General features: G+C 48.1%; 1 protein-coding gene across 1 annotated transcript in view; it reads left to right on the top strand.

The window, feature by feature from the left end:
- Positions 1–16,451, top strand: part of LOC141191459 (uncharacterized) — a 56,780-nt gene that overhangs the window by 14,607 nt on the left and 25,722 nt on the right. The window contains exons 2-8 of the mRNA XM_073661351.1: positions 7,027–7,177; positions 7,307–7,486; positions 7,569–7,692; positions 7,776–7,888; positions 8,072–8,162; positions 10,446–11,259; positions 11,611–11,617. Coding sequence (XP_073517452.1) covers positions 7,027–7,177; positions 7,307–7,486; positions 7,569–7,692; positions 7,776–7,888; positions 8,072–8,162; positions 10,446–11,259; positions 11,611–11,617 — 1,480 coding nt within the window. The remainder of the gene's footprint in view (positions 1–7,026; positions 7,178–7,306; positions 7,487–7,568; positions 7,693–7,775; positions 7,889–8,071; positions 8,163–10,445; positions 11,260–11,610; positions 11,618–16,451) is intronic.

The following is a 16,451-nucleotide window of genomic DNA, read 5'->3' on the forward strand; positions in this document are numbered from 1 at the left end:
TTACCACAACATAGTGACCGAATAATACCACACAGAAGGGGGAAAAACTGCCACACCATGACCAGACCACATATTACCACCACATTACTAATATTACCACCACATTACTAATATTACCATAAGTGTCATTATACACGGGAGCTCTATACATGGTATGTATAATGTAAGTGTCCAGGTAATCTAGTGATCACCAGTGACATTATACACAGGAGCTCTGTATATAGTGTCAGTGTACAGGTAATACAGTGATCACCAGTGACATTATACACAGGAGCCCGGTACATAGTATATAGTGTAAGTGTACATGTAATACACTGACTCACTGGTGACGTCTCTAGGTGAAGTCCTTCAGCTACGCTTTTGTAGCACCCTGAGGATTCGGCTGCTACAGGGGTGTTGCACCTCAACCCAGAGGTGTGATATTCCACTCCCGGGTAGGGATGGAGTGTGGAACTGAGCTCAGTTGGCTGCATGCACTACACACATCCCATTTCCGGAGGGCAGACCAACGGTACTCCCACTTAGAAATGTGCAGGTACGACCGAGTCTGTCCTTGGCTGGAGTGGGAGGGGGGTGGTACATCCCAGTAGTGTAGGGGCAGATAGGGGGAGCAGCCTGGGTAAAGTTAGGAGCTCATTGGGTGCTGGTCACCTGAGCTCACACATAGAGGGAGTATTTAAGGTGGGCACCATCTAAGATCAGGGTCAGTCTGTGAGAAGTCAGAGAGACATCAGTCTTTGCAGAGGAGTGGAAGAGAGCAGAGGAGCAGAGCAGCCCCAGAGCCAGAGTGAGAGAGGAGAGAACGAAAGACCCAGAGGGGGAGAAAGAAGGAACTCTGAGAACCCAAATACAATCACAGGGTGAAGAGTTGGCAACAGGCTACCGGATCCCAAACTGGTGGGGGCTACAGCATACCTCAGCCAGAGACCGGAGGCCGTGGGCAGCATCTGCCACGGCCACCCACCATATCCACCCGGAAGGCAGACCACGCGTAGGGTCAGGGAACCCAGAGTCAAGGGTTACCAACAGAAGGCCCGAGGGAGCCGGACATAGGTGGATCCCTGGTGGGGAAGGCCAGAGACGAGGACAGGACAGAAAGGGAGCTCAGAACCACGCTCCAGAACTGCTTGGGGGTTGGCCGAGTCCAGGACCTGGTGGACGCAGCACGGCTCGGGTGGTCACTCAAGGCCGGAGTGACCGGAACATCTGCAGTAAGTAAAGAACCCTGAACTGCACAACCCGACTCTGACTCTCATTACCATCATCCCTGCACTTCCACAACCACCATCCTCTGCACCTGACCCCCTGAGGCTATACCCCTCCCGTTGGGGGTTATACCACCTAAGCTGCACAAACACCATCAGCCTCAGCGGACCCTGCTGCAGCGGCGGCCGTAGTGACCGCAATTCAACGGGTGGCGTAGTCGACATAAAGAACTTTAGTAACATCAGTAAGGACTGCCACACACTGAGCTTGACACCCTGGGCACGGACCGGGTCACAGCCACTCGGAGACTACAACCCCCATCTGATCCGGCTCCGGGTATCCCTAACAGCACTGGCCCAGGGGGCGCGTCACTTTTCTCCTTCATCCAGCACAGACCGCCATTACGTCTTCCAGCCAGGACTCGTCTCTGCATAAAATAACACAGTTATCTAGAGCACATTCCCCAACTTTTACATTACGCAGCTGAATACAGACGTGCATCCACCATCAATATATGGTTAGTTATTATACAACCTACCATTCCAAATATAAATTGTAATCCACCACGGTGCCCCCATTAACTGTAAATAGGCACTTAATATATAATTTAATTAGAACCTCTACTCTTTCCGCCAATTTGTTACCAGTTACACTCCTGCATCCGCAACGCCCCCTACTCTATACTTCCTGCTCCCCGCATTCATTATTTACATGCACCCCCTGCCCCAATTCATTATATCATGTCCTGCTCTCCCCACCCCATCATCATTTATCATTTACTGTCCCCCACCCCACATTCATTATGTGCAGCTCATTATCCCCCCTACTCCCAATTCCCCCATGTGCAGCTCATTTTCTCCCAATTCCCCCATGTGCAGCTCTCACCCCTCCATGTGCACATCTCTCATCCCCCTCCCCCACATGTGCCCCTCTCTCATCCCCCCATGTGCACATCTCTCATCCCCCTCCCCCACATGTGCACATCTCTCATCCCCCTCCCCCACATGTGCACCTCTCTCATCCCCCTCCCCCACATGTTCACCTCTCTCATCCCCCTCCCCCACATGTGCACCTCTCTCATCCCCCTCCCCCACATGTGCACCTCTCTCATCCCCCTCCCCCACATGTGCACCTCTCTCATTCCCCTCCCCCACATGTGCACCTCTCTCATCCCCCTCCCCCACATGTGCACCTCTCTCATCCCCCTCCCCCACATGTGCACCTCTCTCATCCCCCTCCCCCACATGTGCACCTCTCTCATCCCCCTCCCCCACATGTGCACCTCTCTCATTCCCCTCCCCCACATGTGCACCTCTCTCATCCCCCTCCCCATGTGCACCTCTCTCATCCCCCTCCCCCACATGTGCACCTCTCTCATCCCCCTCCCCCACATGTGCACCTCTCTCATTCCCCTCCCCCACATGTGCCCCTCTCTCATCCCCCCATGTGCACATCTCTCATCCCCCTCCCCCACATGTGCACATCTCTCATCCCCCTCCCCCACATGTGCACTTCTCTCATTCCCCTCCCCCACATGTGCACCTCTCTCATCCCCCTCCCCCACATGTGCACCTCTCTCATTCCCCTCCCCCACATGTGCACCTCTCTCATCCCCCTCCCCCACATGTGCACCTCTCTCATCCCCCTCCACCACATGTGCATCTCCCATTCCCCCCACTCCTAGTAAATTGTATTTAAAAAAAAAAAAAACTTGTTATACTTACCCCCATGCGATCCCTGCAGAATCCTGGCGCTCGTCCAAATCGCTGACACCAGGTTCTCCTGACTTCCGGTCATGTGACGGTGCCGTCACATGACCGGAAGTCAGGGGAATCATGAAAGCGCTGCCGAAGCAGCGCAGCGCTGAGATGCCCCGGCGCTTAGCATGGGGCCGGGGGCCCCATGAGGAGAGAGACGCACAAGAGGGGGGCCCCCAAGGGGGCCCCTACCGGCTGGGCCCCATACTGGAGTCAGGGCAGTCATGCCCTGATGGCGGCCCTGCTGGAGGCTGAAGGGGCCCCCTCTCCCTCGGGGCCCCCGTTCAATGAACCGGCTGCACGGGCGGTAGTTCCGCCCCTGGCACAGTCCACAGTCATACATGTAGTATAATGCACAGCCCATAGTCATCCATGTAGTATAATGCACAGCCCATACTCATACATGTAGTATAATGCACAGCCCATAGTCCATACATGTAGTATAATGCACAGCCCATAGTCCATACATGTAGTATAATGCACAGCCCATACTCATACATGTAGTATAATGCACAGCCCATACTCATACATGTAGTATAATGCACAACCCATAGTCCATACATGTAGTATAATGCACAGCCCATACTCTTACATGTAGTATAATGCACAGCCCACACTCTTACATGTAGTATTATGGCCAAGGGCACCGTGTACTCGCTGATTTAAAGAAAACAGAACATTATACTCGCCTTCTCTCTGCTCCCTCGCCGCTCGGTGTCTTCTTTCTGGAGCTGCCGCTGACTTCAGCTGGAAGTGACAGGAGAGCATGATGTTACTTCCATGCGCCCCCTAATGGCATACATGCCGATGTCAGCTGCTGGCCTCTGATTGGTCAGCAGCGTGTATTATGGCACTTCAGCTGAATGTCAGTCCGAGAACACACATCCAGCTGAAGTAGGGGTCGGTCGCAGGAGCCACTGCGGTCATTAAGCCTCTCAATATAATGCTCTCATAGTACCTCTATTTCCCCACACCGTATAATGTTCTCACAGTACCGCCATCCCCCCACATACAGTATAATGTTCCCACATTACCACCATCCCCCCCACATACAGTATAATGTTCCCACAGTACCGCCATCCCCCCACATACAGTATAATGTTCTCACAGTACCACCATCCCCCCACATACAGTATAATGTTCTCACAGTACCGCCATCCCCCCACATACAGTATAATGTTCTCACAGTACCGCCATCTTCCCACATACAGTATAATGTTCTCACAGTACTGCCATCCCCCCACATACAGTATAATGTTCCCACATTACCACCATCCCCCCACATACAGTATAATGTTCTCATAGTACCGCCATCTTCCCACATACAGTATAATGTTCCCACAGTTCCGCAATCTTCCCACATACAGTACAATGTTGTCACAGTCCCGCCATCCCCCCACATACAATATAATATTCCCACATTACAACCATTCCCCCCACATGCAGTATAATGTCCCCACAGTGCCACCATCCCCCCCATATACAGTATAATGTTCCCACAGTTCTGCAATCTTCCCACATACAGTATAATGTTGTCACAGTACCGCCATCCCTCCACATACAATATAATATTCCCACATTACCACCATCCCCCCCGCATACAGTATAATGTTCCCACAGTGCCACCATCCCCCCGCATACAGTATAATGTTCCCACATTACCACCATCCCCCCACATACAGTATAATGTTCCCACATTACAACCATCCTCCCCCACATACAGTATAATGTTCCCACAGTACGACCATCCCCAGTTTTATTTTATGTTTTAACACTTGGTTTTCTTTTTTTGGTGTTTTTCATGTAATATATGGAAGCCTACAGGAAAATGCTAAAAGAAACATAATATCCAGGAATAAAACCACTGTACATGGAGACATTAGCATCAAATAACTGTCTTGTTCTTACAAACACGCTCTTATAAATGAGATCTAACGTGATAAAAGATTACAACCTGGGGAAGACGGGAAACATTCATATAGACGGTCGGTGATGATGTAGTCAGTGACGGACTTTGGCCAAATTTGTTTCTAGAGCCGTATTAGAAGATGAAGATGTCGTCCTCATCATGAAGTTGTTATTTCTCATGCCATGTGTAATGTATATGACGAGAATTAACGTTATGGAAGATGAGTCTATAAGAAACGTATTCAGCTGCCGACTCCGAGGAAGAAACTGCTTGTTGTCTGTGGCCTAAAATACACTGCTCAAAAAAATAAAGGGAACACTTATACAATAGAATATAACTCCAAGTATATCAAACTTCTGTGAAATCAAGCTGTCCACTTAGGAAGCAACACTGATTGACAATCAATTTCACATGCTGTTGTGCAAATGGAATAGACAATAGATGGAAGTTATTGGCAATTATCAAGACACAGTCAATAAAGGAGTGGTTCTGTTGGTGGGGACCACAGACAACATCTCAGTACCAATGCTTTCTGGCTGATGTTTTGGTCACTTTTGAATGTTGGTTGTGCTTTCACACTCGTGGTAGCATGAGACGGACTCTACAACCCACAGAAGTTGCTCAGGTAGTGCAGCTCATCCAGGATGGCACATCAATGCAAGCTGTGGGAAGAAGGTTTGCTGTGTCTGTCAGCGTACTGTCCAGAGGCTGGAGTCGCTACCAGGAGACAGGTCAGTACACCAGGAGATGTGGAGGGGGCCGTAGGAGGGCAACAACCCAGCAGCAGGACCGCTACCTCCGCCTTTGTGCCAGGAGGAACAGGAGGAGCACTGCCAGAGCCCTGCAAAATGACCTCCAGCAGGCCACAAATGTGCATGTGTCTGCACAAATGGTTAGAAACCGACTCCATGAGGGTGGTATGAGGGCCCGACATCCACAGATGGGGGTTGTGCTCACAGCCCAACACTGTGCAGGACGCTTGGCATTTGCCACAGAACACCAGGATTGGCAAAGTCCCCACAGATGAAAGCAGGTTCACACTGAGCACATGTGACAGACGTGAAAGAGTCTGGAGACGCCGTGGAGAGCGATCTGCTGCCTGCAACATCCTTCAGCATGACCGGTTTGGCAGTGGGTCAGTAATGGTGTGGGGTGGCATTTCTTTGGAGGGCCGCACAGCCCTCCATGTGCTCTCCAGAGGTAGCCTGACTGCCATTAGGTACTGAGATGAGATCCTCAGACCCCTTGTGAGACCATATACTGGCGTGGTTGGCCCTGGGTTCCTCCTAATGCAGGACAATGCCAGACCTCATGTGGCTGGAGTGTGTCAGCAGTTCCTGCAAGATGAATGCATTGAAGCTATGGACTGGCCCGCCCGTTCCCCAGACCTGAATCAGATTGAGCACATCTGGGACATCATGTCTCGCTCCATCCACCAACGTCACGTTGCACCACAGACTGTCCAGGAGTTGGTGGATGCTTTAGTCCAGATCTGAGAGGAGATCCCACAGGAGACCATCTGCAACCTCATCAGGAGCATGCCCAGGCGTTGTAGGGAGGTCATACAGGCACGTGGAGGCCACACACAACACTGAGCCTCACTTTGACTTGTTTTAAGGACATTACATCAAAGTTGGATCAGCCTGTAGTGTGTTTTTCCACTTTAATTTTGGGGGTGACTCCAAATCCAGGCCTCCATTGGTTAATAAATTTGATTTCCATTGATGATTTTTGTGTGATTTTGTTGTCAGCACATTCAACTTTGTACAGAACAAAGTATTCAATGAGAATATTTCATTCATTCAGATCTAGGATGTGTTATTTGAGTGTTCCCTTTATTTTTTTGAGCAGTGTATATAGGTTTTATTAGTACGTCACGGACAAAAGCAGAATGTTGTAAAATAATAAAAATACCATTGCTGCTTGGGTTTCTGGGTGATTCTTACTGAAGCAGTGGCCAACTTAGCCAGTGATTGGAAGTATGGAGGAGATGTCTAAGTCAGCAATTCAACTTATGTTCCAGTCCATAAAAACTAGAGAACACAACATCTACACATTCTATGTCCTGATATATTTCCCTTATTGTCTCCAGTAATTGTATTATTACACAGAATTCTTTATGATGTTACATCGGCTCATCTTCTTCTCATTCAGGTTTCTACAATATCAGATCCTCTCAGTGAAGATCTTCTATATTAAGAGAATTTTTCTAAATCACCTATCAAGGATGGACATGGACAGAGACAAGATGGCGGAGAGGTTATTACACCTCACCCTAGAGATCCTCTTCCGGCTTACTGGAGAGGTGAGAGATTCTGATGACGTCACATTACATCATTTTTATCTATGGGAATAACAGATGGACAGAACTGGAGAGGTGAGGACTCTGGAAATGTCTGTAGTGAGATTTATTAATGTGTCTCTCCATAACCAGGATTACACAGTGGTGAAGAAGACCTCTAGTGAGCGCTGTCAGGACCCTGTGTCTGAGGGTTGGGGAAGACCCCTGAGCCCAATCACAGGGCCTCCATCTCACCCCCTGATACATGAGGACATCAATGACCAGAAGATCCTAGAACTCACCTACAAGATGATTGAGCTGCTGACTGGAGAGGTGACACTGCTGGCAATGCTGGGACATTATACAGTAACGCTATGGAGGGATCGGGGGATGACGGTATCATTGTATGTGTCAGGTTCCTATAAGGTGTCAGGATGTCGCCGTCTATTTCTCCATGGAGGAGTGGGAGTATTTAGAAGGACACAAAGATCTGTACAAGGACATCATGATAGAGGTTCCCCAGCCCCTCACATCACCAGGTAATAGACAGGACTAAATACACACGGCCTATAATTATCTGTATGTAAAGAATGAATTCAGTCCCTGTATGTGTTTTCTCCAGATCTATCCAGTAAGAGCACAACACCAGAGAGATGTCCCCGTCCTCTTCTTCCACAGGACTGTAAACAAGAAGATCCCAATGTTCCTCAGGATCATCAGGGAGATGGAGAGAAGGTTTCATGAGATCTCCCCTGTGATGTGTAGATGGCTGTAAAGGTCTTGTGTTCGGTCTTGTTTTATCCACCAGTATTATATGTTTTCTACTTGTGTAATGAGACCGGTGGAGATGGCAAGATTAGAGCTGATCATAGATGTGACTTCTCCATCTGTCTGTGACTTTTACAATATTTGTTTCAGGGTGAAGATCTGACCCATATTAATACTACAGAGACATATGTGAGGGGTGATGATTGGTGTAAGGAGGAGATTCCTACATATGACTACCCAGGTGAGTAGTGACCACTAAATGCAGAAAAGTCACAGATTCTTCTCAGTCACAGCCGGTGGCTGCTTTATCAGTCGTGTGTAGTCCGGCCGTATCACAATCGGGTGATCACCATTTTCCCTCTAGATCACAACATTTTCCTCCATCCCAAACTGTTCACATTACTTTGTGTAATTGTAAAAGCCCTTTTCTGTAGAATTTACAACCTGGAGGATCCACCTACCTCCCGGGATTAGAAGACGCTGACCGTTACCTGCCCAGGTCTGTAAACTACAAAGTCAAATGACAGCGTACGTAGAAAGTGCTGACAAGTGAGAAAATCACTTGTAGAAAAATATTCTGATGGGCCTGTAAGAGAAAGCGGAGGGTGATGATGCTGTTGGCTTCCTAGATCCCTGATATCTTATTGGATGAATCTACCTTCTCTCCCTTCTGTGCGGCTGAATGTGCTCATATGGTCCCTACAAGACCAGGTCCAGTCTTTCTGACCAAACTTCACTTTTATGATCGACAACATTAAATGTACAGTGAGGGCCAGGTGTGAATATCTGTACAATAACAACAGTTTCCCTTTATCCCGACTTTTCAAACTATCTTCAAGCAGGATTGCGATAAACTACATAAATAACATTACACCTGTGCCATGATATGTCTCTAAGCTGTGCGTGGCTGATGGCTGTAATATACATCTATTCACGCCTGCAGGAGATGTGGTGGCATGGCTCCAGCCCTGGTTTCATGGATTCACTCCACGTCATAAATTCCATTATGTTTTCAATCCTAAGGAATTCAGATTCCTGCACAATCTCTCCTGAAATGGGGGCACTAATACTTTCTCTACTCTCCTGGTCAGGACTCATCATACCTCCAATGGCCCACCATAAACGAGTGCGACTCCGGTTTAGTGTTGGAGCTCTCCCTTATATATACGTTCCTGTTGGGGATGTAACAAATCTTTTATTCTGTCTTTTTTACAGGTTCATTCTCTATGATAGCTTGATTGTGGTGGGATCGGCCTGACTCACTTATGTGTCTCTGTAACTCCATGGTGGTCTTTAAAAGAAGGTCTCCAATACGTCTTCCCAATGCCCGAGGTCTAGATTTAAGACCCCTCATCTCTGCACTATTATAAAAAGTTCTCTTTCCATGTCTAATATTTCTTCTTGAAATTTATCTGACAGAAAATATTGTCCCTTACGATAGTTTAGATGATGAAGAGCCACCGAGCCCCAGACTCTAATTACCCCAGAGAGGCTTCACCACTAGTTACTCACTATTTACTGAGAAGACTGTTCAGTTTGATCATTTCAGTGGATGTGTTACTGTCTATACTCACAGTTTTTGACTACAGCAGTTCGTTCCCAAAATACTCTGATTTAACTCCTTCCTGCAGACAGTTTTTTGTTCCTAATCAGGTTCCATTTTTCAAATCTGACGTGTGTCACTTTATGTGATGATAACTTTGAAATTCTTCACAAAGGATAATAGGAAACAAATGGACCTTACAAATTATTTCCAGATACTCTTGAATGTGACAATCCCCTATATACGGTTGTAGACTACTGTCTGGGCACATGGCAGGGTAAGAAGGGAAGGAGCGCCATTTAGCTATTTGAATGCAGATCTTGCAGATCCCAGAGGAGATGGGACACAACATTTGCAGAAACCTTAATATGACAAAATGGCAGAAAACCAGAGCAATAGAAATCCCCATAAAGTGACTGCATTTTGGAAATGATAACCCTCAGTGAATTAATCTATAGGAGTAGTGACTATTTTGACTCCACGGCCACTTTCTGGACATTAGCTCGCAGTCGATGTTGGAGAGTAAAAATTGCACATTGGCCATTTTATTCCCCAACACATAGTGCCCAGATTGTGCTCCAGGAGACGCACACCGTAAATGAAGAGGGTTCTTCTCACTATAGTAATGCCAAATACATGGATGATAAATGTGGTTTGGACGCACTGCAAGGCTCAGAAGAGAGGGGGAGATCTGACTTTGGGAGAGCGGCTATTGCTGGATTGTTTTTATTGGTATCATTTTCATCTACATAACATTGTTTGGTGGCTTCTTATTCCTTATTTTGGAGGCAGAATGAACAGTTGAACACCACGATCCAATGGTTCATCCTATGAAGCTTTCTATTAGACTGTGAATTGTCATTCACTGTCATTCTGTCAATAAGTTGTCATTTCTACAGACATTTTAAGTAAAAATGTTCAAAAATATAAATTTCCAGGTTGTTTTATTCAAAATTAATAATTGTTTTTTTTTCTTGGCAGATGACTGTACCAGGAGATCAGAGGGACAGGAGATTTTTATATCAGATGATCTTGAGATCCCACAGGATACAATTGAAGTGAATGCCATTACTCCAGATATCCCATCATCCCTTCACATCAAAGATCTGTCATCTGATCATATGAAACACGTCCCGTCTTCTGATTCATTACCGACTACTAAGGAAAATCAAAATAAAAAAATAAGGATTGAAAAACGAACTGCTCCTAAAGCAAAGAAGCCATTTTCACTTTCAGAAAATGTAAATAGTTTTACCCTCGAAAAGTCTATAAGTCAAAAAATACACACAGTGGACAATAGATTTTCTTGTTCCAAATGTGGGAGATGTTTTAACCGTAAATCAGTTTTGGTTATTCACCAGAGAACCCACACAGGGGAGAAGCCTTTTTCATGTTCAGAATGTGGGAAATGTTTTAACCGGAAATCTGAACTTGTTAGACATCAGATAATTCACACCGGGGAAAAGCCTTTTTCATGTTCAGAATGTGGGAAATGTTTTAACTGGAAATCCAAACTTGTTAGACATCAGATAATTCACACAGGGGAGAAGCCTTTTTCCTGTCCAGAATGTGGGAAATGTTTTAAACAGAAATCATATTTTGTTATTCACGGGAGAACTCACACAGGGGAGAAGCCTTTTTCCTGTTCAAAATGTGAGAAATGTTTTATCCAGAAATCAGATCTTGTTAGACACCAGAGAACTCACACAGGGGAGAAGCCTTTTTCATGTTCAGAATGTGGGAAATGTTTTATCCGGAAATCAGCTTTAATTAAGCACCAGAGAACCCACACAGGGTAGAAGCCTTTTTCCTATTCTTTTTTTTTTTTAATCCAATAAATTTTTCAGTTTTTTTCATTAGTTTTTTTTTTCCAAAACAAGAAACCAGTACATACAATAATAAAATAACATACATGCATCTCTCCGATATATCCTTTCAGCTTGCCCATTACCGTCTGATAACTTGCAGTTACTATATCTTACAATTAACATTCCACATTCTTGAAATCTCTTATTAGCATAATATTGTAATAAACATTATAATCCTATACACATATAGGTGTGCTATATTATCCAGACCACATGTTAAGGAATTCCAATACACAATGAAACATTAGACCTCGTCAATGCCTCCCTTCCTCCATAAGTCAAACTGTCTCTCCAGCAATAACCCCCTTGATGGCATTCCAGGTGTATCCAACCATAAGTCTCGTATTTTCTCAAATGTATCCATTGAGTTTCATTTTTGATATACCCCTTTTTCTAATGTTTTATACCATATTTTTCTGAATATAAGATGCACTTTTTTCCTCCAAAATTTTGGAGGAAAGTAGGGGGTGCATCTTACAGTCCGAATGTGGCATATATATATATATATATATATCAGTACAGACCAAAAGTTTGGACACACCTTCTCATTTAAAGATTTTTCTGTATTTTCATGACTATGAAAATTGTACATTCACACTGAAGGCATCAAAACTATGAATTAACACATGTGGAATTATATACTTAACAAAAAAGTGTGAAACAACTCAAAATATGTCTTATGTTCTAGGTTCTTCAAAGTAGCCACCTTTTGCTTTGATGACTGCTTTGCACACTCTTGATGAGCTTCAAGAGGTAGTCACCGGAAATGGTCTTCCAACAATCTTGAAGGAGTTCCCAGAGATGCTTAGCACTTTTTGGCCTTTTTGCCTTCACTCTGCGGTCCAGCTCACCCCAAACCATCTCGATTGGGTTCAGGTCTGGTGACTGTGGAGGCCAGGTCATCTGGCATAGCACCCCATCACTCTCCCCCTTGGTCAAATAGACCTTACACAGCCTGGAGGTGTGTTTGGGGTCATTGTCCTGTTGAAAAATAAATGATGGTCCAACTAAATGCAAACCGGATGGAATAGCATGCCGCTGCAAGATGCTGTGGTAGCCATGCTGGTTCAGTATGCCTTCAATTTTGAATAAATCCCCAACAATGTCACCAGCAAAGCGCCCCCACACCATCACACCTCCTAAATATATAAAAATCTTTAAATGAGAAGGTGTGTCCAAACTTTTGGTCTGTACTGTATATGTATGTATATATATATATATAAATAATACTCTGGCTGGTTGAGGACCGGGGCACAGGAGGCAGGAGCCGCCTGCTGCAGCCTACACTGTGCTCGCTGCTAAAGAAAATGACTATTCACTGCTCCCCACACCCATGGGAGTGAATATTCATGGTCTTTAATAGCGGGCACACGCGATCGCTCAGCAGCAGCAGTATCCGCGCCGCGGCTACACTGTGTGCCGGCTATTAAGGAGAATGAAGTTACTGCTCCCCATGCACACAGTTCCGGCAAACTCTGTGGTGACTCTTCCCGCAGCTCATCTCACCTTGTGAGGGCGCATGGCAGTGAGATCAGCTGCTGGTAGACAGGATTCACGTCGTACACACGCGGCTCCGCTTTGTACACCTCGTACACACAGGGCTCCGGTCCGTACACCTCGTACACACGCAGCTCCGCTCCGTACACCTCGTACACACGCAGCTCCGCTCTGTACACCTCGTACACATGCGGCTCCGCTCCGTACACCTCTTACACACACGGCTCCGCTCCGTACACCTCGTACACGAGCGGCTCCGCTCCGTACACGAGCGGCTCCGCTCCGTACACCTCGTACACGCGTGGCTCCGCTCCGTAGACCTCGTACACGCGCGGCTCCGCACACAGGGCTCCGGTCCGTACACCTCGTACACACGCAGCTCCGCTCCGTACACCTCGTACACACGCAGCTCCGCTCTGTACACCTCGTACACATGCGGCTCCGCTCCGTACACCTCTTACACACACGGCTCCGCTCCGTACACCTCGTACACGAGCGGCTCCGCTCCGTACACGAGCGGCTCCGCTCCGTACACCTCGTACACGCGTGGCTCCGCTCCGTAGACCTCGTACACGCGCGGCTCCGCTCCGTACGCCTCGTACACGCGCGGCTCCGCTCCGTACGCCTCGTACACGCGCGGCTCCGCTCCGTAGGCCTCGTACACGCCCGGCTCCGCTCCGTACGCCTCGTACACGCGCGGCTCCGTTCCGTACGCCTCGTACACGCGCGGCTCCGCTCCGTACGCCTCGTACACGCGAGGCTCCGCTCCGTACGCCTCGTACACGCGCGGCTCCGCTCCGTACGCCTCGTACACGCGCGGCTCCGCTCCGTACGCCTCGTACACGCGCGGCTCTGCTCCGTACGCCTCGTACACGCGCGGCTCCGCTCCGTACGCCTCGTACACGCGCGGCTCCGCTCCGTACGCCTCGTACACGCGCGGCTCCGCTCCGTACACCTCGTACACACGCGGCTCTGCTCCGTACACCTTGTACACACGCGGCTCTGCTACATCCACACTGTAAACCCCTCCTGACCCCACACATAAACTACAGCTCATCCAGCACCATGACAACCAGCACAGCAGAGTCCTGCATCCACTGAGGCCCCTGATCATGTGACCCCTGACTCCTCCCCTCCTGTGACCTCATCACAGCTCCTGTGCGCACACAACAGCCATATATGTGGTGGCGACTCTGCAGGTGGAGGTATGTGGAGACCCCCATTACTGGGGCAGGGGGCAATAACCCCTTCAGCACGGAGGCTCTTTTGGGGTCTTGTGTTGCCCCTTTATAAGAATCATAAGGTTTCTGTTCTGTTTCCTGTAATAGATACATACGACCCAACTATGGAGACAGGAAACGTATTGTTCTCATAGTACAGGATCCCCACAGTGTAATGCCCCCGTTATGCAGTATGTATGATGCCCCCACACAGTGTAATGTTCCCATAGTACCGCCATCCCCCCACACAGTACAATCAGAGGCATAACTAGGGTCTGATGGGACCCGTTGCGAGATTTCGACCACCCCTCATCCTGATATATACAGTGGGTATGGAAAGTATTCAGACTCCTTTACATTTTTCACTCTTTGTTTCATTGCAGCCATTTGGTAAATTCTAAAAAGTTCTTTTTTTTCTCATTACAGTACACTCTGCACCCCATCTCGACTAAAAAGAAATGTAGAAATTTTTGCAAATTTATTAAAAAGAAAAACTGAAATATCGCATGGTCATAAGTATTCAGACCCTTTGCTCAGACACTCATATTTAAGTCACATGCTGTCCATTTCCTTGTGATCCTCCTTGAGATGGTTCTACTCCTTCATTGGAGTCCAGCTGTGTTTAATTAAACTGATAGGACTTGATTTGGAAAGGCACACACCTGTCTATATAAGACCTCACAGCTCACAGTGCATGTCAGACCAAATGAGAATCATGAGCTCAAAGGAACTGCCCAAGGAGCTCAGAGACAGAATTGTGGCAAGGCACAGATCTGACCAAGGTTACAAAAGAATGTCTGCATTACTTAAGGTTCCTAAGAGCACAGTGGCCTCCATAATTCTTAAATGGAAGAAGTTTGAGACCACAAGAAATCTTCCAAGACCTGGCCGTCCAGCCAAACTGAGCAATCGTGGGATAAGAGCCTTAGTGAGAGAAGTAAAGAAGAACCTCAAGATCACTGTGGCTGAGCTCCAGAGATGCAGTAGGGAGATGGGAGAACGTTCCACAAAGTCAACTATCACTGCAGCCCTCCACCAGTCGGGCTTTTATGGCAGAGTGGCCCGACGGAAGACTCTCCTCAGTGCAAGACATATGAAAGACTGCATAGAGTTTGCTCAAAAACACATGAAGGACTCCCAGACTGTGAGAAATAAGATTCTCTGGTCTCATGAGATGAAGATAGAACTTTTTGGTGATAATTCTAAGCGGTATGTGTGGAGAAAACCAGGCACTGCTCATCACCTGCCCAATACAATCCCAACAGTGAAACATGGTGGTGGCAGCATCATGCTATGGGGGTGTTTTTCAGCTGCAGGGACAGGACGACTGGTTGTAATTGAAGGAAACATGAATGCGGCCAAGTGCAGAGATATCCTGGATGAAAACCTCTCCCAGAGTGCTCTGGACCTCAGACTTGGCCGAAGGTTCACCTTCCAACAAGACAATGACCCTAAGCACACAGCTAAAATAACAAAGCAATGGCTTCAGAACAACTCTGTGACCATTCTTGACTGGCCCAGCCAGAGCCCTGACCTAAACCCAATATATATATATAAATAATACTCTGGCTGGTTGAGGACCGGGGCACAGGAGGCAGGAGCCGCCTGCTGCAGCCTACACTGTGCTCGCTGCTAAAGAAAATGACTATTCACTGCTCCCCACACCCATGGGAGTGAATATTCATGGTCTTTAATAGCGGGCACACGCGATCGCTCAGCAGCAGCAGTATCCGCGCCGCGGCTACACTGTGTGCCGGCTATTAAGGAGAATGAAGTTACTGCTCCCCATGCACACAGTTCCGGCAAACTCTGTGGTGACTCTTCCCGCAGCTCATCTCACCTTGTGAGGGCGCATGGCAGTGAGATCAGCTGCTGGTAGACAGGATTCACGTCGTACACACGCGGCTCCGCTTTGTACACCTCGTACACACAGGGCTCCGGTCCGTACACCTCGTACACACGCAGCTCCGCTCCGTACACCTCGTACACACGCGGCTCCGCTCCGTACACCTCGTACACACGCGGCTCCGCTCCGTACACCTCGTACACACGCGGCTCCGCTCCGTACACCTCTTACACACACGGCTCCGCTCCGTACACCTCGTACACGAGCGGCTCCGCTCCGTACACTCGCGGCTCCGCTCCGTACACCTCGTACACGCGTGGCTCCGCTCCGTACACCTCGTACACGCGCGGCTCCGCTCCATAGACCTCGTACACTCGCGGCTCCGCTCCGTAGACCTCGTATACGCGCGGCTCCGCTCCGTAGACCTCGTACACGCGCGGCTCCGCTCCGTACACCTCGTACACGCGCGGCTCCGCTCCGTAGACCTCGTACACGCGCGGCTCCGCTCCGTACACCTCGTACACGCGCGGCTCCGCTCCGTAGACCTCGTACACGC

The sequence above is a fragment of the Phyllobates terribilis genome, unplaced genomic scaffold (assembly GCF_046119375.1).
Source record: "Phyllobates terribilis strain yellow unplaced genomic scaffold, ASM4611937v1 Scaffold_46__1_contigs__length_10046794, whole genome shotgun sequence".
Taxonomy (NCBI): Eukaryota; Metazoa; Chordata; class Amphibia; order Anura; family Dendrobatidae; genus Phyllobates; species Phyllobates terribilis.